Here is a 25346-nt window from a genome sequence, read left to right on the forward strand (position 1 = left end):
CATTCAAATGTGTCAGAGTGACCTCATCAATCTGTCTTTTTTTACCCTGCAATCTTTTTGAATGAGCAGTGAGTGGGGGGAATAAAAGCTTAGAACCCTATAATCAGAGACACATCTAAGTAGGGTTATCCTTTAGGCTAAGTATGAACGTGATTTTTTTCTCCCCCTATTACTAATCAGCAGCTGCAGGAGAAAGTCAAACACCGGTTTGACCAGTAGCTGCTGGTTATTGACCCCACTGTCTGAACCAACGTGCTGCCTGAGTCACAGACCCGCCCCCCCGGGTGACAGCCTGTACTTGTCCAGTTGCTTAGACAGCAGCTGTTATTAAAGCTCAGAGGAACGAGGGAGCATTGGTCACAAAGTAATCTCTTCTGAATTATCAAAGATTAAGGGCATAATTAGTCACAATGCACTGCCTGAAAAGACTGAGGACGAGCAACCCGGGAATCTTGCAGCTCTTTAAAAATGCAGGGATCTCTGCCAGACTGGGAGCTGACAGCATTGTTTGGTCCAGGACGCAGCAACCTGTGTTTGTGCCCTGCTGGGCCGCAGCATCACCCCACAGCCACAGAGCCTTACACCACCAAATGGGCCCTGATGCAGACCAAGGACACCCCAAGTATTGCATTTTTTTCCCCTTTGTTTTTCTTGTTGTTTATAATGTATTATTATTATTATAAGTCGTATCTTGTAAAAATGCTTTTTCAACAATATTTCATACCATATGTATTTCATTTTTGTATTCTTTATAGTACTGTGATTTATTTTTATATTATATATGTGGATGCCTCAAATAAGCCCAGTGGGCTTTCTGCCTCTTCCTGCACTGTAATATAATTTATCAATGTTATTTGTTATGTTTCAATTGTGCAAATAAACTAAAGTAAACTAAAGTAAACTAAACTAAAGTAAACTAAACTAAACTAAGTAGGTCACAGTTACCATGGTAACTAAAGTTTTTAGCCTAGATAATGTTACTCTGAAATGCAACAATGCATTGTGGGAAACACTCTTACAATTCACTTTATTTAAAAAAATTTGTGCCATTGTGATTGGTCATTACGTCATTGACTCTGCGATCCGTTATTTCTTTATGGCGATACAAGATCCCTCCACGAGGGTGCTCATCCTTTCCGCGTGGGTTTTATTCTGCGAACATTAATCCCTTACTGAGCAGAGATGACCTAGCACCTTAACTCTGCATTCAGCCATTAAATAGTCCGTTATAAGTGCTGCCTGTAAAACTCATTTTTTCACTTAATTTTGTATAAAGTTTGATCAAAAGAGGTATAATGTGCAAAATGGGGAACTTTATATGCTGGTATGCTGTTTTATATATATTCTTTAATTGATGGACAAAGGAAAGCTAACTTTTACTTCACTACATTAACTACTTAACTCACAAACAAAAGAGTGGTATTGTTTACTCTTGGCAAGAAAGCAAACAAACATTCCCCCACCAAAAGTAACATTTTAAAAAGGCTTATTATTCACAAATGTTATGGTTAGCATGGTTATTGAGTTACAAGTACTCGCATAGGATTGGGGTAAGCGCTACTAGCAGTTTGCATGTGGATGTTTCATTCTACATTTTACTTTTTTAAGTAATTTTAATACAATTTTCAGCTCTTGTTATAACAAGAAAAAATGATTGTGTTATTAACATAAACATATATGCGAATAAAATAAAAAAGTACATGATTGTAACCTATGTTTAAGGTATGCAAGACCACAACAGTAAAGGGGCTGGAGACAAACCGTGCACTGTGAAAGAAAATGTTTTCGTGTCATAGTATTTTATTGACATACAGTCATGTCATAGGGGCCAATGTTTCTCTTAAACACACACTGTATGTGAAGAACTAGGTCAATAGCTAGATGTTTGCCAGTATTTTCATTACTGGTTGTGGTATTGGCATACACTTTGACTTACTGCTCATTGTTTTGAATAGAAACATTGGTGCCTGTCCAAGTTCAAAGATCACAACATGCATTTTGTGTTTGTCGTGTTTGTGTTTTGACAGAAGTAGGTTGATGTCCAGTATGGAGGACCTACTTTTCTACACAATCACTGAAGGCAAAGAGACGATCCCCCTGTCCCAGTTCATCTCTGTGAGTCAACAGCACACTCACATCTCCTCTGTCACGCCGTGACTCTTCCATGAGATATGTGGACATACGCACAAACACACCCTGACCTACAGCAGTATTGCATTTCCAAAAAGCACCTATGACTGTCGTTAAATAAACCTTGGGGAGTGATATAGGAGACCACAACTGGAGCACAGGTTGTCTCTGAATGCAGGGTCAAGTTTAAAAGGTGTTCAGAGACTTCCTCACGTAATAGGACTAAAAATAGTAGGTGTGACAATGAGGTAATCACCATGAGAGAACAATAATGACAATCTCATTAGGTTTAAGGCATTTGATTTAAACAAGATACAGATCTCCTTATACATTGGCCCACAAAAACACACACACACACACACACACACACACACACACACACACACACACACACACACACACACACACACACACACACACACACACACACACTAAAATATGTCAAGCTTCTGTGAACTTGTGCAATAGTTCATACTTTAAAAGTCTTGTATCATATATATCTCAGAAGATGAACAGGAGATAGACTCTGTGGTGTTTCTGTGCTCTCTAATAACCAACAAGTTGCTGCAAATCAACACAGCCTCATTTAGCTACATGTAGTGTGACCTTTCAGACAGTCACATAAAAAAAAGCATACATGGACATCTGGTGACCTCGGTGTCTATGGCAACTCAGTCATTTTTAAGTAGGGGCATGCATTTACGAGATGAGATGTGTGTCAACAGAAGTCGCTTTATGTGGTGCCACGGATGACTGGATTTGTTTAAAGGGTGACTGGGTTAGGATGTAAATGGTAAAAGCGTCGGTATAAATGCATCTAAACAACTGCATAAAACATGAATCCCAACCAATCACTTAAACTCATAGTCAGCCTACAAATATGATTTTTGATTCAAAAAAATATGCTAGAAAGTTTACACCATATGCATATGTTTTTTATCCAATCATGGCTGGTTAAGATTTAGATACCCGGGAATTTTATGGCAAATACTGTAGGTGAGCTTGGACAAAATGCAAAAATAAAGCTTTATGTCTCATCCTAAACCATTTAAATTGTTTGTTTTTATAATAGATATTATTTAATGTTAATATACTACATAGCACTCTGACACACTATTATGGAAAATGTATCTGACGATTTATTATTGTCTTGATTAATTCATTGATAATTCAGTCTATAAGACATGTTTTGTGATGTTGTGCCAAAACGGCTCACAAACCTAAACATAAAACCTTCAGGCGCATTCAGTTCAAAGATTAAACTTTAAAATAAGTGTCCAAAAAACTCTGAGGGCAGCACCAACTTTAGCATTTCCTGAGCTGAGGTTCAGAATCACTTCCAGACATTTAACAACAGCAATAGCAAACATGCAGCCATGTGCTTGGGGGTCTGTTTGATTACGAAATCAGTCAACAGATGACTCTGGAGCCTCTTAGGTCGTTAGTTTGTGCTCATGGTGTGCCCAAAATAGATGCACGTGGTTCATACAGTGACTGTCAGCTTGACGTGTGACTTACTAGAAGGATTCCAGCTGGCATACTCCTGTGTTTCCTCCTTATTCCCATGTATAACTATATCCATCTGTACCAGCTTGATGGCATGCTAATTGACATTACATCGACACTGCTGTGCTTGACCCAATGTGTTCAATAAAGTCTGTCATCTACAATTCCTTTTTTTCCCTGATGTGTGTGTTCATTTGCTCAAAACCACCTCATCTACCTCTTTACCAGGCTTTGAGAAAAACAGGTTTGTTGACGTCTGACCCTCGGCTGCGTGACTGTGTCCGTCAGATGCGGCAATCCTCACGTGACTCTGTCGGGCCTGTCATGATGGACAAGACGCTCTTCAGAAGGTGAGAAAAGCGTTTATTTATGGAGACATAGTGATGCACACATTTATTTAGAGGGGGAACATTTAACCTTTACCTGCATGTGAGAAGAAGACAGAACACCCTTGTTAAAATAAACACTCTAAAGTTGTTTCTAATAGGTTTCTACTTACATAATTAATAAAAAAAAGAGTTGGATGAACACGTGCAAAGTTAGGTAGGTTAATATTAATATTTGTTTGTGGTTAAGTGAAGAAGTAACAGGAGGAGAAGTCTGTGGCCAGCGCTATTTGAGTCCAAGAGATTGACAGAGACATGCGTTTTATGGCTAACAGCTGCTACTCACCAAATTCACATGCACACATGGCAGCCAAAGCAGTAGAGGGTGAAATACACAGGGGTCTCTGGGACTTGATGAAAGGGCATCATTCTGGTTGAGCTCCAGACTGTTGCAATTGCAGAAGTATACTCAAAAGATCTGTAAGCTCCATGCAAAATGCATCATTTGTAAGTGTAATTCAGTGAGTCTCATCCTTTGGCCCACAACAGCAGAGGGTTACACAGTCTGGTAGTCTTCGTCAAACTTAATTGGCCGTGCCCGTCAGTCTTTGCTTGTTTTCTCTGATGTGTGAGGTTATCCTTTCCTGAAGAACACTTAAGAGCTCACTATGCTTCTAGAAATAGAAAGAGCTGTCTTCTATACTTTTTTTTAGAAAATGACCCATATGAATAATGCAAGCTTTCAGCGCTCTCTTCTCCTGGTGTCCCAAAACCTCACGCTAGCATCCCCTTGGATCAGTGAGGGCTGCAGGCCAGATATTTTAGACCAGCTGTGACAGAATGCACATAGCTTTCCTTGAGAGCTGACAGCATTGCTGAAAAATTATACTCATGAAAATCTATAATAACTACTAGGATCTGCTGATATAGGCAAGTGTGTTTGTTTACCCTTTTATTGGTCTGAGGCAGGTCATTTTGAATTCAGTGCGATGTAAGAAAAAAAGATGAAAGCCCAGTGAGGAGTTGAGCATTTCAATTAGATGGAAATGATTGGAGGTTCAGTTGCATATATAACATTTTTCAGGTGGAACCAGTCTCAGTGATTGATGCCATAGTGTTACACTATACCCAGTGAAAAAAGGGGAAGTGTAAGTAGAGGAAGCTGATATTACAAAGCCTGTTGTTATTGCTAATAAGAAAAAAGTCATTTAACTACATTACATCACTAATTAACATAAGTAAGGTGAAATTAGTCATACATGCCTGAGCTATCTTTGTTAGCGAGTGTAACTTACTCCTATGAAAGTATTCAAATTATACACACAAAAAATACATCGAAAAATTCAAATGGAAACTGTACTACAGGGCAAAGACATTGAAATACATTTTTAATACTTTTTAACACTTTGAACGCCAAAGATAAAATACTTCCACTGTAGTGGAGGCAGAAATGTTAATGGCTGAGATCACAAAATCTGGGTAGTAAAACTAAAATATTCTGTTTGGTTATTCACCACTGAGGCTGAGTGAGGAAAGATGTTGTTTTTCCATTTTGTTTTGGATTGTGGTATTTATTTATTGCACAATCTGTATTTGAAGTTCTTTCAAATCCTCTGCATGATGTCCATTTATAATGTGTCCTGTTGTAGGTGTCTTGGCAACAACATTATGCTGCTGACTAAGGCCTTCAGAAAGAAGTTTATCATTCCGAACTTTGAAAAGATGACACAGGAAATCGATAGGATGTATGACAGTGCACATAAGCAGGAGTCAGGACAAGTAAGTAAACAACTAACACACACATGCTGATTCATCGTCTGCTCTTTCATAACTGTAACACATGTGTCTTCACCATGCAGGTAGCTAACTACATTCCTCAGCTGGCTAAGTTCAGCCCTGATCTCTGGGGAGTATCTCTGTGCACAATCGATGGACAGAGGTACGGTATCATCTTCACTTGAATGAATGTTTCCATTCTGAAAACATCCACTGTGTGCATCCCATCACTCACACTCCTCCATTTTCATTTGTTGCCATGATTCTCCATTAATCCACATGTAACGCAGACACTCTGTGGGTGACACCAAGGTTCCCTTCTGTCTGCAGTCGTGTGTGAAGCCTCTGGAGTATGCCATCGCTGTGCACGAGTTTGGGAGTGATCATGTTCACCAATTTGTGGGCAAAGAGCCCAGTGGATTCAAGTTCAACAAACTGTCACTAAATGACGAAGGTAAGTGATTGGCATATTCAAGAGACTCGCTCCAGTTATCCTCTCTACACAAAAACAAGTTTACATATGAGTTTACATTTCATTAATCCTAGTTTTGTAAATAGTTAAACTACACAAAACACATCTTCTCTGCCAGTATGTAATTGATTAATCTTGGCAAACATTGATCAGTGATCTCTACAGACGTTTCTTTGTTGGAAGAGTAGAGAACAAGCTCTCTTTTTACTGGAAAAAAATAAGCCATTTGCTATTACATACTCCCCTTTGAAGCAGATAAATTGTACTTCATGTGTTCAGTTTATTAGCTGATGTTATTAAGTTCCTCTGCTGAAATATCGCCTCTAATCTCACCGGTTTATTGCTCTTGTGGTTAGGGGCAAATGAATGATAACGTGCTCTCATTTCATGTGCAGATAAACCACACAACCCGATGGTGAACGCCGGAGCTATCGTCATCAGTTCTTTAATTAAGGTAAAACGGAAAGGCTTGTCAGCACCGAATACATTGATGTGATAGTAGACGCAGAGGCTTTCCTTGTAGAATATTCACACAAAACATACTGCAACACGGTTGAATGTCCTTAATGATGATGTCAGGGTGAAAAACGAAGAGTGGAATCTCGGGCAGTATGCGTTCATGCCCACGGCTCTCTGTTTTTAAACCCAGACGTTACGTTTTTCCCCTTCATTTATTACTGTATAGCATAGCGTTCTGCTGCAGCCCCTCGCTGGGTGTAAACACAGTTCAAAAGGGCAATCATGTAAGCCTTAAAGAGTAATGATAGAAAACATGTTCCACCAATAAAATAAGTCAGTAAATGATGCTCTCAGGTTTGTAATCTTTGCTCTTAGCTACATCATTTCACCAAATTTGTAAAGGCACTAAGTCTTGTTTATACTGACAAATTTCACTCATTAAAGCAAATGCTTTGCTTGCGATCCATGCAAGGGCATGTGAGAGCCCTGTGGGACTCACAAATGTATTTGTAATTTGCTGACAAAAATGATGGTGAAACATGACACCGCCACTATTTGCAAACTGTGTGACTGCAGTGCTCAGAAACGTGTGAGGCTTTCTGGTTCTGAAATTTGTATCATACATTTATTAGGGTTTTGAAGGCATAAATGATAAATGGACTGAGTTCAAGTTCAGTGAGAAGCCACGGAGGTTCTTAAAAGCTGAAGCTATCAGTGATGTCGTACTCTATCTAATGATTCTATTGGCTGGTTACTTGGTGCCTTTCCGGCTGGACTACGGTCTTCACCATCTCACTGACCACCTGATTTATCTGTGAACTTTGGCCTTATTGTAAGAGGTGATTAGCCAAATATGGTTGTTTATATTTCCTCTGCGGAATTTCCTCTGACGTTTCCAAGCTGACTGAAGAGAAACTCTGGACTTTTTTATCATATGTGGGTCAGGTTCAGGAAGGGTCTGTCTGTGTGGGCCTGACAGCAGGGGCGTGTTTGAGCTTCTGGCCAATTACAGCCCCCAGAACAGAAGGTGTGTTAACCGCCCTTGCTTGTGTGTGTGTCTGTTGAGGGGAAACACAGTTTGGTAATATATTTGCAAATAATTTTTATTTATACATACTGAGAAGGTTACACACTTTATGCACAGGACGGAGAAAATACAAAGCTGATGAAAGCCGTTATTGACTTTCTGCAATAGTCATACCCCAGTGGGAGCATCTGTACATATAAAAGTTTAAATGACACAAATGTATATGTTTTGTTGAAAAAATAGTTGTTAGAGCACTAGAGAGCAACCGTCTGGAAGGAAATAAATCAAACTCCTGTATTGGGCATGAGGTTTAGCCCGATGTCACCCTCTCAACTCACAGTAATATTTGATATCATCATTAACATTTATAGGTAGAGTCATTAAATATGAATGTGACTAGGGTCCCTATTCCTCAACTTTACAACTTGGTTATAATCCCTGACCGTTTTTTCCCCCCTCTCTGCTGACAGCCAGATTCAAATAAGGCAGAGAGGTTCGACTATGTGAGTATATTCTTTTAATTTTCAAACTTTTTCTCAATTTCAAGTATTTGTTTGGTCGTCTTACTCAACCATTTGTGAATATGATGTCATTGCAGGTGATGGAGTACTTGAAAAAGCTGTCTGGCTCAGAATATGTGGGCTTTAGCAATGCAACGTGAGTACTGTGCTTTAAGAAATGCAACCTTATTGTCCCGTGTCACATGAAATGCAACTTTCTAAATTCCTGGTGTCTTCTTTCAGTTTCCAGTCGGAGAGGGAGACCGGTGATAGGAATTATGCAATAGGTTATTACCTCAAAGAGAAAAAAGTGCGTTTATTATGTTTTATGGTTAATTATAATCAACTCAAGTGCTTGTTCAGTGCTAAGGTTTTTATAATCATTGAATATCCTGATTATGTGGTGACTCTTGATCTTAATCCTTGCAGTGCTTTCCTGACAATGCAGATATGACGGCAGCTCTCGACTTCTACTTTCAGGTAAAACTCTTTGTCTTTGACATTGTAGTATAGTAATGTGGATGAAACTTTCAAGGAAAGGCTTGTTGTTTTTGAAAATAAGTCCGGAGCCGGTTAGCCTTGCCTCGCAACCTCACGTTCGCAATGACTCCAGGAACACAAAGAAACCTACAACTTCTTGTTTATGGTTTTCTTTTTTATTTGTTTTTATTTTTTACAGATATTACAAGTTAATTTTCCAGGCTATCTGTTTCCCCCTGTTTCCGTAAAGTGTATTTCCGAGAAGTCCATCTATTCCTTTAAATGTGTTTTCCAGTTGTGCTCCATTGAGGTGAACTGTGAGTCAGGAAGTGTCATGGCTGCCACACTGGCCAACGGGGGTATTTGTCCAATCACAGGCGACCGTGTGCTGAGCTCTGAAGCCGTTCGCAACACCCTGAGCCTCATGCATTCCTGTGGCATGTACGACTTCTCTGGACAGTTTGCCTTCCATGTGAGTCCCCTTGGATTTAAGGATGCTATTGAAAGCACTGTTGCTCTTGTTGCTCTGAGGGGAAGGCCACGAAACGTTTAATCTAGGTTGAGACTTTTTGTTTGCTCCTCTTGTTCAGGTGGGCTTGCCGGCTAAATCTGGCGTTTCGGGTGCTGTTCTGCTGGTTGTCCCCAACGTCATGGGGATGATGTGTTGGTCTCCTCCTTTAGATCGGCTTGGAAACAGTGTTCGTGGCATTCACTTCTGTCAGGTATGCAGTCGTCATCACAGTTCTATGGATTTGTCTTTATCTTATAATGTAAATATTCCACTTTAATCAACTTTCGATTCAATAGGAGCTGTTGTCTCATTTCAACTTCCACAATTACGACAACCTGAGACACTTCACAAAGAAGCACGACCCCAGGAGAAGATCAGATGAAGATCCTGTAAGTTCTGTGTAACAAGTGTAGAGGCTGCAAACCTCATTCAGACTAGTAAGAAACATAAGTCCATTTCACACATTCAGTGTTCTGGAACATTTCCTGCATCGGGTCATGGAGCAAACCAACCACAAGACTCTGTAACTTCTTTACGGTTTACATTTACGCCAATGCTTTCCCTTGTCTCGCAAACTTGTTAAATATTTAATGCATTACAAGAACATTGGCACTGGACAAAAACACCACAGGGATTTACTGGGAAAGAGTTTAAAATTTGATACTGTGGTGACCAAGAAAAATTATTCATAATTATTTTTATGGAAGAAGTTTAAGAAACAGTCCACGATCATATAGTAATGTTTGCCTTTTGATCATTCAGAACAAGTCAGTGGTAAACCTGATGTTTGCAGCCTACAGTGGTGACCTCTCTGCTCTGAGGAGGTAAGTCAAATCAGAAACATTGCCTTTCATTTCTCATGATGAAGCTCCTACACGGGACGAATACACATCACAGGATGATGCAATCTAAAAGCAACAGTTTGACATTGATAAGAACTCACTTTCTTCCCAAGAGTTAGCTGAGAGGTTCAATAGCACTTTATATATACATTTTATATAAAATAATATCACCTGTCTGTTAAATATGAAGCTGGAGCCAGGAGCAGCTGGAGCATGTCTACTAAAAACTAAATCTATTATATTTCTTTGTGTATTCTGTACATGGGAAATTTCACTAAGCAAACAAGATATAACATTTTAATTATTGACATTTACGGGTGTTGGTATGCAGATTTTGTTGAACCCGGACAGAGCCATGCTAGCTGTTTCCCCCTGTTTCCAGTCTTTATGCTAAGCTAACTGTCTCCTGGCTGTAGCTTCATATTTACCTCTTTGAAAGAAAGCAAATAAGCATATTCCCCAAAATGTTGGACTATTTTTTTTTTCATTCTCTGCTTTTTAAAACACGTCTTCTTTCATATTTACATGTTCTTGACTATCATATGACAGTTTTCCATCACTCGACTCGTCCTTTACATGTGTCCTCTTTTGTCCCTCCAGGTTTGCCCTTTCAGCTGTGAACATGGAGCAGAGAGACTATGACTCCCGCACAGCGCTCCACATTGCTGGTGCAGAAGGTGACACATCATTATTTGTTCATTCATTCAACTTTCAACAATCACTGCTGTGATTTTCAAACAAGAATAAATTAAATATGGCATTGGGCTTGCTCACTTTTGTCTTTCAGGTCACGTGGAAGTCGTTGTCTTCCTCACTGAAGTATGTAAAGTGAATCCCTACATGAAAGACAGGTAGAGATTTTAAATCAAAACGTATTCTTTGATTAAAAATGCTAGATAAATATGACCATTTCCATATAACTAATCATAACTATTCATCCCTCTTCATATTACATCGTTTTCTTTCAGATGGGGGAACACACCTCTAGATGACGCCATGCAGTTTGGCCACGATGTCATTGTTTCAGTCCTGCAGGAGTACCAGCGTGAGTTCACTGAAAACATCGCACCATGCGTCACAGAGGAGCAGAAAACACAGCTGGACACGTTAAAAAGCATCGTCTAAACCTCAGGGGAAATGTATCTATTTTATTATGGGAGGACTGAACAGACACGGGGCGATTGAGAGACCTGATGAATGAATGAGTTTATTTTTAATATGGTAATAGATTTTATTATATATATATTTAGACTGTTGAAAAGATATTCAGTGCAGGTTTAAGTCCCCTTTTGATGTATTTTTGCAGACTGGAGAAATTATTCAGCAATGTTAAGTATCAACAAAGCACTATATAATGAGGCAATCTGTTGTTTTATGTAGAGAAAAAATACATTAATTTAAGCCATGATTGGCTTGTGTTGCAATATTAATGAACTGTTTTTGTGCTCAGCTTATGATTTAAAATGCCACTGTGATGTAAATATCTAATATAGTGTGCCTACTTATTGTTAAAATATGGAAATATATTTTGCTTAATCAATATGTCATTTAATCAGGTGAATTCTTTTGCCCCCTGTATAAATATTTCCAAAGCTGCTTCATTTATTAATCTTACTCAACAGGAGGTGAATCAGTTGAACTTGTGACTGTAACTGTGGAAAGACTGTTTTATTGTAGTTTATGCCAGTTCAGTAAGGCTCAAAGGCCAGTTTATTAACTGTGTACATTGTGTTGATGTGGTTAGCGTTTCCCTTTTAGCCCTTTTTATTGGTCACTCATGTATCACAGAGACGTCTGCATGTCTCAGGCGCTGGGAACAGTGCACATCTGGGTAATTCTAACACAAAATATATAATTCAATTAATGCAAATTAATGTTTCAAACTAGACACACAGACGTCTTTGAAGTGATACTTTATGAAATGAAGAAACTAAAGCTTTTGATACAATAAAGTCAACTTTGTCATGTGATAAAAAAAATGTCCTATTCTTCAGTTTAACCATCTTAAATGATTGCATTTTATTAATTGTGTTTTATTTCATTTAACTCAGTCAAAGGCGGTGAAATGATTCCTAAGCAGTACTTTAGACTGTCACTGTAAATATGTATCATCCTGATGTAAATAAAAGAGAAACGTAACAGCAGTTTCAGTCGAGTTATTTTATATAAACAATATACAGTATGAGCATGAGACTGGAAAAGGCTTTGTAACTGTGTTATACCAGAACACAGCGTAAAAACAGACACACTTGACAGTTAATGTGCCTCTCAAAAATAACCACACATTTTTTCCCATCAATTGATTGAGAGGTAATACATGAGGTATACACAAATACATATTCTGTGATATGATTGCATGAGGCTGAATGACATACACAAAGTATGAGCTTGCATTGTTTAGAGTCATCATTATGCACAAACTGGACCACAGAAAATTAAGCATCACCTTTAATAAGATGCAAATGACAGACTACATAGACATTGCTTTATTTCCTGCACTGTTTGTGATAAATGTTGCCACTGTACCGATCTTAATCCCAAAAGCATCACAATCACAGTTCATCCTGCTTCACTTTAGACCTTCAGGCTCCTCCAGACCAGAGTGTGTGAGCAGCTCCCCGTCCCAAAGTCCAAATGCGGGGCAGAGGGGAGTCTTGTACTGGGCCCGGATGGTGTGAATGATTGCGTGTTTTTCGACGTCCATCAGCTCCAGAAGGCCCGCTTCATAGTCAAGCAGGATGCCGATGCGGTCCGGCTTGCCAACTTGCGTCACAGGAACCATCTTGTTGCTGGTCATAGCAAACCACTTGCGCTGAGCGTAGCCAAACACCCAGGAGGAGCTGTTGGTTCCCACGCAGTCCTCTCTGGACATCAGCACCTCGGCCACACCCACACGAAACTCTTGAGACTTTTTGACGGTCACCTCCCAGTAGTGACGTCCGCTGCTGATCTTCTCGTCCCCAAACACGACGGCCCAGTCTTGGAAGCGCTCTGGGTTTTTCTGCACGTGGCTGGGGTCCAGACCCAGCATGCGGTAGATGACGGCAGTGTTTTTCTTGAAGAGGTCCAGGCTGCTGTGAGCCGTCTGCTCATCGAGCTTGAACTGAAGATCTACAGAGAATAACAGTAAAAAAAAATTTTTTCATGAGGACTTTCAGTTTGATATTTGATGAATTTAACGGAAGCCTCATTAATCTTGTCATTAGCATCTAAATCTGGCTCTATGCTTGTGAGTTTCTGTGTCTTTAAGAATTATGGGAATATTTTTATTTATTTTTTGCTTTACTGGACAGTTGACAGTTAATAGGCAGACAGGAAATGGGCAGGGAGGGGTATGACGTGCAACAAAGGTGTTATGTGGTATACACGCTGTTAGGTCCTGCTAAAAATCTTGTAAACCAATGGATCCCAAACTGGGCGGGAAAGAGTTTAATAACCTATTCGACATTTTGAATTGTTAGCGACTTATAACTTCATTGATGTGTTATATCAATGGAAAATCTTTTTCTCTGAAAAGGAGAGATGGAAACAGTTATAAAAACAAGCAATAAGTATTATTTTTTGCTTGTTAGCACAATTCTAATTCTAAATTCTGCTGCAATTGTTATTCAACGTTATTCTTCAATAAAAGGTCAGTGGCTGATAATAGTTTCATAAAAATGTTTGGTTTAGTGTCCAGGATTGTGTTAAGTGCCCAATGTGTGGGGGAAATCCACAATGCGCATGCCCAAACTTAATTGCCTGTTTTCCCTTCTGCAATTTGATTGGCTGTTTGCTGAGCGCTTTGAAGAACAATTTGAGATTAAGGTTTGACATCCTTAACATCTCACCTTCACTTGCTCAACGTTTCCTCGACTTCCTCAACTTTAGTTTGCTTATTTGTTTTTACCAAGAAGTGCAGGAAGGACAGGTTTGAATGGGAACCGTCCAGGACAATAACAAACATCAGTCATCTCGCTGTCAGTGGCTGTGCATGCTGGGACACTGACCTCTGAGCTGCAGCTCAGAAGCTTAAAAACTATCATTTTGTTTTACTTCTACAAAACATTCACTCACTTTTCCCCGTCGAGGTGGAAAGGAAGCATCTCCTCTCTGGATGACTGACAGCTGGTCTGTGTGTGACTGACAGGGAGGGGACAGTTCGTCCTGCCAGTCGACAGAGACGGGCTGCTTTTAGGTGTATCGCCATGTTTTTAGTGCTGCTGCTGCTCACATGTTTTCCTCCTTTGTGGTTCTTTAAATGAAGCAGCAGTGCGCTCTATCGCCCCCTGCAGGCCTGGAGAGGAACAACCAGACCTGCAATACCAATGAGAGCATGAAGAAAGTCAACATTTGCAACATTTGCAAGTGAACCCACACAACTTTATTTGACTGCATTAACCCTTTCATGCATAGAGGTCACTACAGCTATTCAAATGTTGTTTTCTTGTATATTACATTACATTACAGTCATTTAGCAGACGCTTTTATCCAAAGCGACTTACAATCAGTAGTATATTACATATCATTCACCCATTCACACACTGATGACAGGCTACCATGCAAGGTGCCACCATCAGACTCTAACTAACATTCATGCAACATCCAGTCCACACCGATGGCAAGCCTTCGGGAGCAACTTGGGGTTAAGTGTCTTGGCCAAGGACACATCGACCCACCGACCCTCTGATTGGAGAACTACCTTGCTCTCCACTATGCCACAGCCGCCCACGTATATGCATGGGTTTTGATGGCATAGTTGCACATCAGTCACTACAATAGCGCTCACTGTAGTGGCTGATGTGCAACTATGCCATCAAAACCCATGCATATACAAGAAAACAACATTTGAATAGCTGTCCACTGTGGTGACCTCTATGCATGAAAGGGTTAAGGAAAATGTGAATCAAAATATAAACAAGACATTTATAATTTCATTAAATGGTGCAGCCTTAAAAAGAATAGTCTTTGGGGTTTGATATTTTACTCAGTAGTAATATAGTAGAGCTCCAACTAACGGTATTAGGCTGCCAATAAAGTTACAATAAAGAAACACATTCTCACAATTGAGAAGCTGGGACCAGTTGTCATTTTTGCTTTACAATGATTTAAACGATAATAGTCTTTAGTAAGGAGATAAACAACCTTAAACTGTCAATCTCAAAGATATTCATTCAAATAAATGTCTGTTAAGTCACTGTCACCAAAGGAGGCAACACGATTGTGATTGAGACTATGGCCAACTGATGACATTTTTGCAATATATGCAGTATTACAAACTGAGTGTCTGTGGCGACATTCCCAGAAAATATGCTGTATTAGAGATTATTTCTATTGTATACACACAAAAATGAAATCATGCACACAATTCTGAAAACTTGAAGCTCATGTATCAACAAAAAGAACAGTTTTCCATGGTTATTTGACTAGTACAAAAGGAAATGGTGATTGTTGTTAGTTGTTATGGTGACAACACACCTCAGTTCGACCCTAGAGTGTTATCCCAGCTCGCTGGGAAGAAGCAGACGCAGCACTGGAGAAGTATGGCTGGCTAGTTAGTTAGGTAGCTTGTCCTTTTCGGGAGTGGTTGGGGGTGAGGCGGAGGGAGCTTTAGACCCAGCCCGGCCTCTGGCCACCAACCCACTAATCAGCTCATTTTCTGTTACCAGTTTAGCATTAAAGCATGGGGGAATTAGCAAACTAATCCGCAATTTGCCTTATGCTGCATTCATTTGAACTGGGAAGTAGGAATTTCTGAGTTCTCATTTGGAAATTATAACTGGAACGTCGCCTGAAGTTGGATTTTTTCACTAGGAAAGTCTCAAATTCCATAATATCATGCTATTTTTAAGTATTGTCTACATAGTTCCATTTTTGTGTGTGTGGGGGAAAAAACTGTATTACAGCATTTTATCATAGAAAGTTGCCACAGACACCCAGTTTGCAATACTGCAAATATAGGAAAATTGCAATATTTCCATCAGTGAAATTATCTCAATTAAAATCTTCAAGATTGCCAACCTAAGTCGGTTTAGTTTATACGGAAAAGCCTGCTGCAACGGTTGCAATGGCATTTCTGCTACAATTATTTGAATGGAAATGTCCGTTTTACTCCTTTTCTCTTTCTCTATACTGCAGACTGCTAAACTCTAGCTCAAAAACATAAAGTACACAGGAGTAACAGAAAAAAAAAAACAGTAATTCAACAGTTACATGTTTTTATAGCATCACAGATGGCTAGGTTAGTGTAGTAACTTGCTTGGTTAGCCGTAAACTCTTCACACTCTGACTAAATATCAATTCAACAATCAAAGAACAGCTGTAATAAAATCAGCTCCTACAGATAATGTTAAAAAAAAAGCACATTTATGGAGTAGATAATAGATGCCTGTCAGCAATTGTTTGTTCATATATCTGACAAAATTGGGGATGTAACCATGTCAGTTATCCTGCTATGGTTCTCTGCCAGCAGGGGTTGCTACTAGCAACAGAATATTCAACTAGGCAGAATAACCACGTTTCATTATTTCTTCCAGTAAACCTTATTGGATAAATTATATTGACCCGAAAACCTGTAAAGTTTTAATGTTTTATTTCTCAACATAGTTTAAGGGTCTAAATGCTGTTTTTATTCTCCGTACACACGACCAGAAGTTTTGGTAAAGAAATGCTGAATCCTTTATTCATTTAATTGACCTGAAAGTAGTTACATTCAGACATATTGAGTCTACTTGAATACTCACCATGTGTTTTCTTTTAACTGTAGAGCGTAAAGTCCCAGAAGAAATCTGACCTCTGTTATTTCATTTAAAAAAAAGTTAAAATAGAGGTTATGTTTGGCATTTGGCTCTAGACAAAGTGCAATGGGGATACATACTAAGTGCTTCAAATGTAGTTAAGGACAGCTGATGAATACTAAAACTAAAAGTATTTTAGTATTTGGCTTCTGCAGTACTATAACAACTGTTTGTTACTCGACTTGTGGATGAGGATGTATGCAGATCACTTACTCAAGTAATGAATACACATCTCTGCATTATAGCTGTTCATACTGGATTTTTAGATAAGAATGTCAACAAGGCAAAACGGCAAATGTAGTAGGGCTTTTAATGTCAAAGATAAGAATCTTTTATTTCATGCTGACGTATTTAAGGTGGGTGATGCATCTTTCATGACATGTAATAAATATTTTGTTATATTAACAAAGCTTGATTGAGCCTTGTTGCACAGTCAGATCCATTTTTCACGCTAGTATCCAGCTGGGGACTAAATGTCATTGTTTATTCATGGTCCAATCTAAAAATGATTTTCCTCTGTGGTGCCTGATGATGGCTTTGTCTTGGAGAGTAGCTGTTCTCATCCCTCACCTCATCAAACTTCTGACTGACGTGAAGGTTTGAGCAGACCCTTCCTATTCAAATTTATTTCTCTATTTCAAGTCAGAATTTTAATTAATTCAGAATGTAAGCAAAGTCATGACATAAAAACATAAAAATATACAGCACAGCATTAATATTCTACATGGTATACTATAAGGAAAGAAAAAAATGTATCAGTCATTTATGTCAATTGCTTTAGTCTATAATAGTAAGCGGTTTAACTTTGAGTTTGGGACTGTATGTCGCACAAAACAAGCAATTTAATTATGTCAACTTGGGCTCTTGTTGTTTTAACTGTATACGCATTTCATAGACCACATTTTATAGATTTAATTTAATAGTTTATTAACCGAACAATGAATTTATGAATTGAGAATATATATTTAGATTATCAATAATCAGAATAATTCTCAGTGGCGACCGTAGTATATGTTAAAACTTAATAATGCAATACTACTGATGAGAACCATTGAAGAAAAACAGCTAAAATAAAAATCTAAGACTTTAAAGGAGCTCAGTACAGTTTCATGTGTTGTGTTTCACTCAGGAAATGTTTTTTTTCCCACTGTCTAAATACTAAATGTATGTTTTGCTCTGTGAGTGTGTTGAATCCTTGGTATTGGAGTTTTTTTTAATTTCATGTCTTTATACTTTGTAGGCTGCAGGAAGTGTTGCTCTCCCTCCATCTCTCATTGATGGCATATGTTGACACAGCCTGTTAACTCTGAGTTGCCAGATTTTGTCTGGGTCCACCAGTCTCAGTGGCCGAGTAGTGGTCCCCCCCGGCTGTATGTGGTTAAAGGGACACTGCACCAATGTTTTACACATGAAGCTCAGTGTAATTGTCCAGACAGGAGCAGCCTATTGAACCAATGTCTTCTGCAACTGAACTTTGAGTGCATGCTTCATTTGAAAGAAAATGCTGAATGAGGGATTGCCCTGAAGAGCCGAGGCCAGGGGCCTAATGGATTTTTGTCCAAAGACGATATCACGTTGCATTGTAGGACATGAAGGAGACATTGGTTTTGGAGCTCGCCCCATTTAAAGTATAGCTCTGACTCTGCTGCTTCGATTTTGCCCATTCTGCCTTTAATCCATCTCTCATGACAGCCCTAATGTTATGGAAGTGTGAGACGGAATTGCAGTTGTCCCCCTTTAATGTACCTATTGCTCAAATTCCTTCCTCTTGGTGCTCCCTCTCTCTCTCTCTCTCTCTCTCTCTCTCTCTCTCTCTCTCTCTCTCTCTCTCTGTTTTCACTCTGGCTGCGGTTTGGATGTGAAACTACAGTAACTCACAGGTGAAGAGCAGCGTCAGTCCTCCCTCCTCTCCTCTGCTCTCCCCTCCTCTCCTCTCCATCCTCTCCATCCTCTCCTCTCGTCCACTGCCTCTGCTGCCAAGGCAGTCAAGACACAAACACGAGCTGAGGGGGAAACAGCTCACGACTCACCACCGAGCAGAATAACCAACCGGTCTGACTCCCAACATTTTTAATATTATATATATATTATATATATTTCATCTTTTTTGTTTTCTGATTCCTGAGTAGAGAACATCTGCAGACTTGACCTAAATCTGCGGATTTGAAAGGACAGCTCCAGAGGAACTCTTAATAAATCAGCCGGAGTGTCAAAAAGGGATTCTTTGTATTTTTTTATTTATATTTTTTTTGCTCTTGTTGGCGTGCAGGAATGATGTGTGCTTCACTGGACCCGAGCAGCGAATTCGCAGGCTGATGAAACACTTTGTCAATCCCTGTTTCTTTTGCTTTTCTGCACCCCAGTGAGGGAACCTGCAAACACCCCCAGCAGCTCAGTACTGACAGGTCTTGTCTTCCTATTGACATTTGGGGTAATGCACGCTTTCCAATCGGTTATGCATCACTTTGTTTAAAAGATGATCACAATGTTTCTCCATCAGTCTGCATGAGGGATGGCGACCAAACCGAGTCCAAGAGATGGATAATGACAGTTTATGCCACAGGTGAATGCATATCTAATATTTAGCTTATTTGGTGTTTTTTTTCTTGTTTGCACACCGACAATGGATCTCAAAGTAGAAGCTGAAGAAATGGACGCAAATCAACCTCCACCCATAGAAGTTTTTGCACACAGCTCGACTCTGCACGGAATCTCCCACATCTTCACCTACGAGCGGGTCTGCGTCAAGCGCTGCCTGTGGGTGGTGTTTTTCTTGGGGTCTCTGACTTTCCTGCTGTTCGTGTGCGTGGACAGGATCCACTTCTACCTGGAGTACCCGCACGTCACCAAACTGGACGAGGTCACGACCCCCGTCATGACGTTCCCCGCGGTCACCTTCTGCAACCTGAACGCGTTTCGGTTCAGCCGGGTGACGCGCAACGACCTGTACCACGCAGGAGAGCTGCTGGCCCTGCTCAACCAGAGGTACGAGCCCAGCAAAAAGTTTATGCTGCTTAGTCTTTATTATACTTTTTTTTTTAATACTTTATTTAAAGGAGACGGATTCTAGGAGATGATGGAGGGGGGCTCCAGAGGGGTCCTTAATGATGATGAAATTATAATACAAAAAAGTAATGACACTAAGTTATTAACTAACATATAATTCAAACATGTCCATAACAATTCCTTTATTTGTTTTGTTTATTTTTTCATGGAAGAGTTTATTTCCAATTTAAGAATCAGTGGTGCAGCAAATAAATGACTCAAAATGAATTCCATTGTATTCAGAGTGCTCAGTTCTTCCCCTACTGTACATGTCAACTGTCATGCTGTTCTTCTTTCCAAGCCAGTAATGATAGTCAAAAATACATTAAAATCAAATATATTAAAATAGCATCATTGGGGGCCCAATAAATATTCATTTTCATGGGGCCCAAAATTAGCGGCGCCCCTGATTACAGGTGTGATGTATTGCACAACCAACTCTGCTCCCAGCAGACCACATGACCACAGGACAATAATAACATAATAACATGACAATAGAAACCTGTGCAATACATTGCACATTGCACTGTGCAATAATGGTTAAAAAAGTGGTTGAAATAGTTTTTTTTTTTTTCTCTGTCTGTAAATATAGTATTTCAGTTATTGTTGTTTTTTCTACTGTTTTTTTATTGCTTATTTATAATACTTGTTTTATTTTATTTTTATTTTTTATTTTATTTATTTTTTATTTTTTTTTTTATTTTTATTTTTATTTTTAGCTTGTCTTCTTCTGCTATGTCTCTTGTGTGCACTTTACTCTGCACTGTTGTAAGTCTGCAAATTTCCCCGCTGCGGGACTAATAAAGGATTATCTTATCTTATCTTATCTTATCTTATCTTATCTTATCTTATCTTATCTTAACTTAACATCAAATCATCTATTCGACCCTGCACCCTTCCCCCTGTAAACACATGAATAAGTTCTACATTGCACATATCAGTTATGGAATGTAACTACAATTACTCAAGTAATGTCCGTAAGTACAAACTTCAGGTACATTTGCTGTACTTGAGTGTTTGTTATTACATTACATTACATTACAGTCATTTAGCAGACGCTTTTATCCAAAGCGACTTACAGGAAGTGTATTCAACATAGATATTCAAGAGAACTACTAGTCACCAGAAGTCATAAGTGCATCTCCTTTCTTAAACAAGCATCTTAAGGCATAAACCAGAGCAAAAGTATAGTGCAGAGGCAGATTACTACGAAAACAATAATTACAACAGACTAATACGAATATAACAAGTGCTACAAACCACTACGAATAGGATAAGTACAGTAAACGAATACGAATACAGTAAGTGCAGCAGACTGATACGAATACAGTAAGTGCAACAACTAATACGAATGCAATAAGTGTTATGCCTCTTTTTAGTCCACTACAGTTCAGAGGGAAATATTATACTTTTTACTCCACTGTCGATTTATTTGAGAGGTATATTTACAAGATACTTTGCATATATATATATATATATATTACATTACAGTCATTTAGCAGACGCTTTTATCCAAAGCGACTTACAGTCAGTAGTATATTACATATCATTCACCCATTCACACACTGATGACAGGCTACCATGCAAGGTGCCACCATCAGACTCTAACTAACATTCATGCAACATCCAGTCCACACCGATGGCAAGCCTTCAGGAGCAACTTGGGGTTAAGTGTCTTGCCCAAGGACACATCGACTGCCGAAGCCGGGTATCGAACCACCGACCCTCTGAGTGGAGAGCTACCTTGCTGTTACAAATCAAACTATTCAAATTATGTGAATTGGGTCCATGACGACCAGCTACAACAGTTAAATGATGCTTACACATTACTGCATAAGTAATACTATTAACTCTCACAGGGGCCACTTTCCTGCATTTTGATCATTTCAAGTACATTTTGCTTATAATTCTTGAGTACTTCTAAGTTATATTTCAAATGCAGGACTTTAACTTGTAAAGCAGTTTTTTCACAGTGTTGTATTTCTACTTTTACATTAAAGCTAGGTTGGGTAATGTACTTTAGAAACATTTTTGTTATATTTGTTGAAATTCTCTGTCAGTAAATCAAATTCCCCGACAAAAAAAGGGAGGAAAAAAAACTGCGACTGTCGCAGGAATTAGCCCGTCCAATCATTTCATGCGGGCAGTATGTCTACCTGCCTGTCTAACTGCCTGCCTGTCTGTGTGCACTCTGCCTGTGTGCACTCTGCCTGTGCACTCACTGCTGCTACATTGACAGCTGTGAGGAGGCTACCTTCAATAACCATGTTCGTTGTTTACCTTCATAATGATAACTTCGGGGGAGTGGTTTTGGAGGGAGGCCTGAAGGGACGGGCTGTGAGTTCCTCCTGATGCAAACTCAAAAAAATACACTACAGGGATGCACTGCTGTTTCTGTGTTGTGTTGGCATGTATGGCTTGTGTGGCATCAATGGCTACAACTGCATTTGGCTGTGCAACCCTGTGTGGCAGAATGACAGAAAAAAACATCCCTAAACCTTGGACCTAGTGCTTCTAGCTACTGTCATTGGAAAAGAGTTGGCAACACTTGGCTGGGTTTTTCAGTTGAATAACTTTTCAAATCTAGCGTACCTATGCTGGTTTCAACGATAGTACCTACCCAAGCCTCAGATAAATGATCCGAATACTGCATCCACTGGCAATTGTATCTCCCTCTCATCCAACAAGCTCTAATGGTTTCTAGTCGGTTGAGTCATTCAGTGCTTGTGAGGCTTGAATTAACTGAGGCGTTATAATCAGAGAACGGCAGCCGTCTTGCCAGTGAATCTGATGACTCTGGATGCTGGAGTTGGCAACCACATGTACCGTATGCACAGGAGGAATAGAAGCAGAGAGTCTGCTTCCTTTGATTACAAGTGAAATGGCAGATGTTCTGGGGAATCTTTGTCAGGTATGGATTTAAATCCTCATGTTTCTGTAACTTCAACAGAGCTGAAGACAACTCCACTCCTTCACAGTTAATCCACTTCTCTGCAGTGAGAAAGGTGACTGTTCTGGATAGTTTATGTTGATTAAGATCATGCACATGGCTGTCCAAGGAGCAGAGAAAGATCTCACGGAGAGAATGGGTTTGATAATGTTTGATAAACATGATGCATTCCTGGTAGTGTTGTAATATTGTTCCAAATGTCAGGAATGGCATCCAAAATTGAACAAAACAGCTAGATGGTGATATTTGCCACGGATGACCACTGTCTGTCATCTGAGTGATCAAGAACTAAAAAAATTAAAAAAGGAAAGGAAAGGCTCATATGATGTGAACCTCTGACAGGCTGTCAGTTAAAGAGATCAAGTTGAGGGCTCAGCCTTCAGGGCTGAAGGCCTCTGATGGCTCCTCTTTTATGTGGCTATGAAGCCAACTTCTATCCTAAATCTTTAATGAAGATCCCAGTATGAACCCTAAAATTAGCTCTTTTTTTTTGCTGTGACGCTGGTGTCACTGATGATCAACACTCGCCATCTGGATTTTTAGGAATGAATACATCTCATAATCTCGCATTTCCAGGCAGCGGTTCACAAGAAAGCCTTTGCAGAGTTTGAGACCGAAGCAGAAATGGGGCTGAGTTTCCTTCTCCATGTACTCATCTCAACTCTTACACTCTGAAGTAGGTTTAGTGCTCATTATCCTGCCTCCCCTAGCGAGGCATGGAGGTGATGCAACGGCACACTTAGCTGTTATACCCCCGGCCAAAAATGAAAGGGCTTGTGGCATGAAATCCATTTAAGACTGTCCTCCGCCCTCTTCCCATGTTTGGAGTCATTGGTCTGGGAAATGTCTTGTGGCATGATATTTAAGCTGCACACATCCCGTCAAGTGTGAGCCTTCGCCGATCCCAGCGGCTCGTTCTCATGGGGTTTTATCTCATAAGTGCCTTCTTGGCAGGTTTGTCCACTACACAAACAGTGGGGAAGCGAGTGCCTCTCCTCAATTGACTTCTCTTTCAATCAAACAAAAACACTCCACTGCTCTGCCATAATGAGGATTAATTTAATCTAAATGTCACAAATTTAATCTATGAACTAATATCTCAATTTGAATGAGGTTATTTATTTTTGATTTGATGTTTGAAAGATTTCAGTTAGTGTTAAACGTACCTTATACATCTTACATTACAAGATCTTGTTTAAATAAGACATGATCTCATTTATATTAATTTAACCCCTAAAAAACATATTAGGTGCAGTAATAGTCAGTCACACAAAAGATCAATGAAAAACCATGTCCATACAAGAGTGGCTACATTCATGTGAAATATTTTTATTTGAGGCAGTGTTCTGAAAAAAAAATAAAAAACTCCATGCAATTTGCTCTTTGGCGAGTGCATTAAGATGGTGACATTTTTAATAATAGCACAGTGGGGGATCACAGCGAGGGTAGAGGCTGGGTGCATTTACAGCTATTCTGCTCTCTTTTGATACGAGGCAGCGTGGTCAGATTTTTGTGAGCTCCATTAAATGAAAAGACATTTCTCAGTGCCACCGATAATGCTGGGTGTGATGTGGGTTGTCTGGCTCCCCACTCAGTTATTCGAAGGCCTTTTATTCTTAATGTAGTTTAAAAAAAAGACTGAGGACTGGTGATACAGACAAAATAAAATATCACAGAAGTGTAACTGAATACCAAGCTTTCAATAATGTGGTGATATATGGGGCTTAGCTGTTATCGTGCCAGAAAACCTCTGCGAACTCAGAGTATCATTTGTGATAAATATATGATGAAACATGAGAACATTCATTGTTAATTTCATTGAACAAGCTAATACATTGAGAACATTGTGCCACTGTTACTGTTAGACCAGGAAATACAACCCTAACATCAATATTACAATGTCATATATACATCTTTATTGAATATGGATAACAAATATAAAAAGCAAAAAAGCATTTAGAAGTGATTACAACTCACCCTGAGAGGGACATGAGTGTCTGTACCAAATTTCAAGAGAAGCGATCCAATAATTGGGGCATTAGCAGTAAAATCAAAGCATGGACGTCATAAGAAAACATTATCTGGGGAACATATGTCTTTACAGAATGTTTTGGCAATCCATCATGTAGATGTTGAGATATTTCTCAGAATAAGTGAAAACTTTGACCTGCTAGTGTCGCTAGAGGATAAGCCAGAAGAGTCTCTAGGATTCATCATCTGGGGACCATGAATGTCTTGTTGTTGAGATATTTCTGTCTGGACCAAAGTGGGAGGACCGACAGATCGGCATTGCCATCCTTGGACCCACTCAAAATATAAAACGGGCATGAAAAACATCTAATGCTGCATGTTCTTTAGTTGTTTTTCTGTTGTATAGGAAATATTTATTTCATGCATTTAAAGAGGTGACAAAAATAATGATCAGAGATACTTACAATGAGTGAATTCACTCAAAGACAAAAGTAGCATGATTCCTTTAAAAAAGACTTGAAAAATTCCATTTCTTCTTGCCATACCTTTAACATTTTAGTCAGACTTGCATTGAA

The 25346-nt window shown here is 39.3% G+C and overlaps 3 protein-coding genes across 3 annotated transcripts in view; 2 read left to right on the forward strand and 1 right to left on the reverse strand.

Annotated features, from left to right (window-relative positions):
- Positions 1-346: 346 nt before the first annotated feature.
- Positions 347-12168, forward strand: LOC129099975 (glutaminase liver isoform, mitochondrial-like). Its single transcript, XM_054609444.1, has 18 exons — positions 347-622; positions 2028-2115; positions 3865-3986; positions 5612-5741; positions 5822-5901; positions 6029-6192; positions 6606-6664; positions 8167-8199; positions 8295-8353; positions 8440-8506; positions 8626-8676; positions 8972-9148; positions 9267-9398; positions 9484-9576; positions 9950-10011; positions 10630-10706; positions 10817-10880; positions 10998-12168. Exons 1-18 carry the CDS (start codon positions 411-413, stop codon positions 11152-11154), a joined length of 1827 nt encoding a protein of 608 aa, XP_054465419.1. The 5' UTR covers positions 347-410; the 3' UTR covers positions 11155-12168.
- A 106-nt stretch (positions 12169-12274) lies between these two features.
- Positions 12275-14245, reverse strand: spryd4 (SPRY domain containing 4). Its single transcript, XM_054609461.1, has 2 exons — positions 14086-14245; positions 12275-13140 (listed from the first exon to the last, which is right to left on the reverse strand). The coding sequence occupies exons 1-2, from the start codon at positions 14216-14218 to the stop codon at positions 12599-12601; spliced, it is 675 nt and encodes a 224-aa protein (XP_054465436.1). The 5' UTR covers positions 14219-14245; the 3' UTR covers positions 12275-12598.
- Positions 14246-19419: 5174 nt separating this feature from the next.
- LOC129099984 (acid-sensing ion channel 1-like) overlaps positions 19420-25346 on the forward strand; it is a 40902-nt gene continuing 34975 nt past the window's right edge. Inside the window, exon 1 of the mRNA XM_054609459.1 lies at positions 19420-19790. Coding sequence (XP_054465434.1) covers positions 19429-19790 — 362 coding nt within the window. The 5' untranslated portion in view covers positions 19420-19428. The remainder of the gene's footprint in view (positions 19791-25346) is intronic.

This window comes from Anoplopoma fimbria, chromosome 12 (genome assembly GCF_027596085.1).
Source record: "Anoplopoma fimbria isolate UVic2021 breed Golden Eagle Sablefish chromosome 12, Afim_UVic_2022, whole genome shotgun sequence".
In the NCBI taxonomy this organism is placed as follows: Eukaryota; Metazoa; Chordata; class Actinopteri; order Perciformes; family Anoplopomatidae; genus Anoplopoma; species Anoplopoma fimbria.

Coding starts and splice junctions, on each gene's coding strand:
- LOC129099975 (XM_054609444.1), top strand. CDS start 411: ATGCACTGCCTGAAAAGACTGAGGACGAGCAACCCGGGAATCTTGCAG. Junction 9,149..9,266: donor CTGGACAGTTTGCCTTCCAT/GTGAGTCCCCTT, acceptor CCTCTTGTTCAG/GTGGGCTTGCCGGCTAAATC. Junction 10,707..10,816: donor CCACATTGCTGGTGCAGAAG/GTGACACATCAT, acceptor TTTGTCTTTCAG/GTCACGTGGAAGTCGTTGTC.
- spryd4 (XM_054609461.1), bottom strand. CDS start 14,218: ATGGCGATACACCTAAAAGCAGCCCGTCTCTGTCGACTGGCAGGACGA. Junction 13,141..14,085: donor TTCCACCTCGACGGGGAAAA/GTGAGTGAATGT, acceptor TATTCTCTGTAG/ATCTTCAGTTCAAGCTCGAT.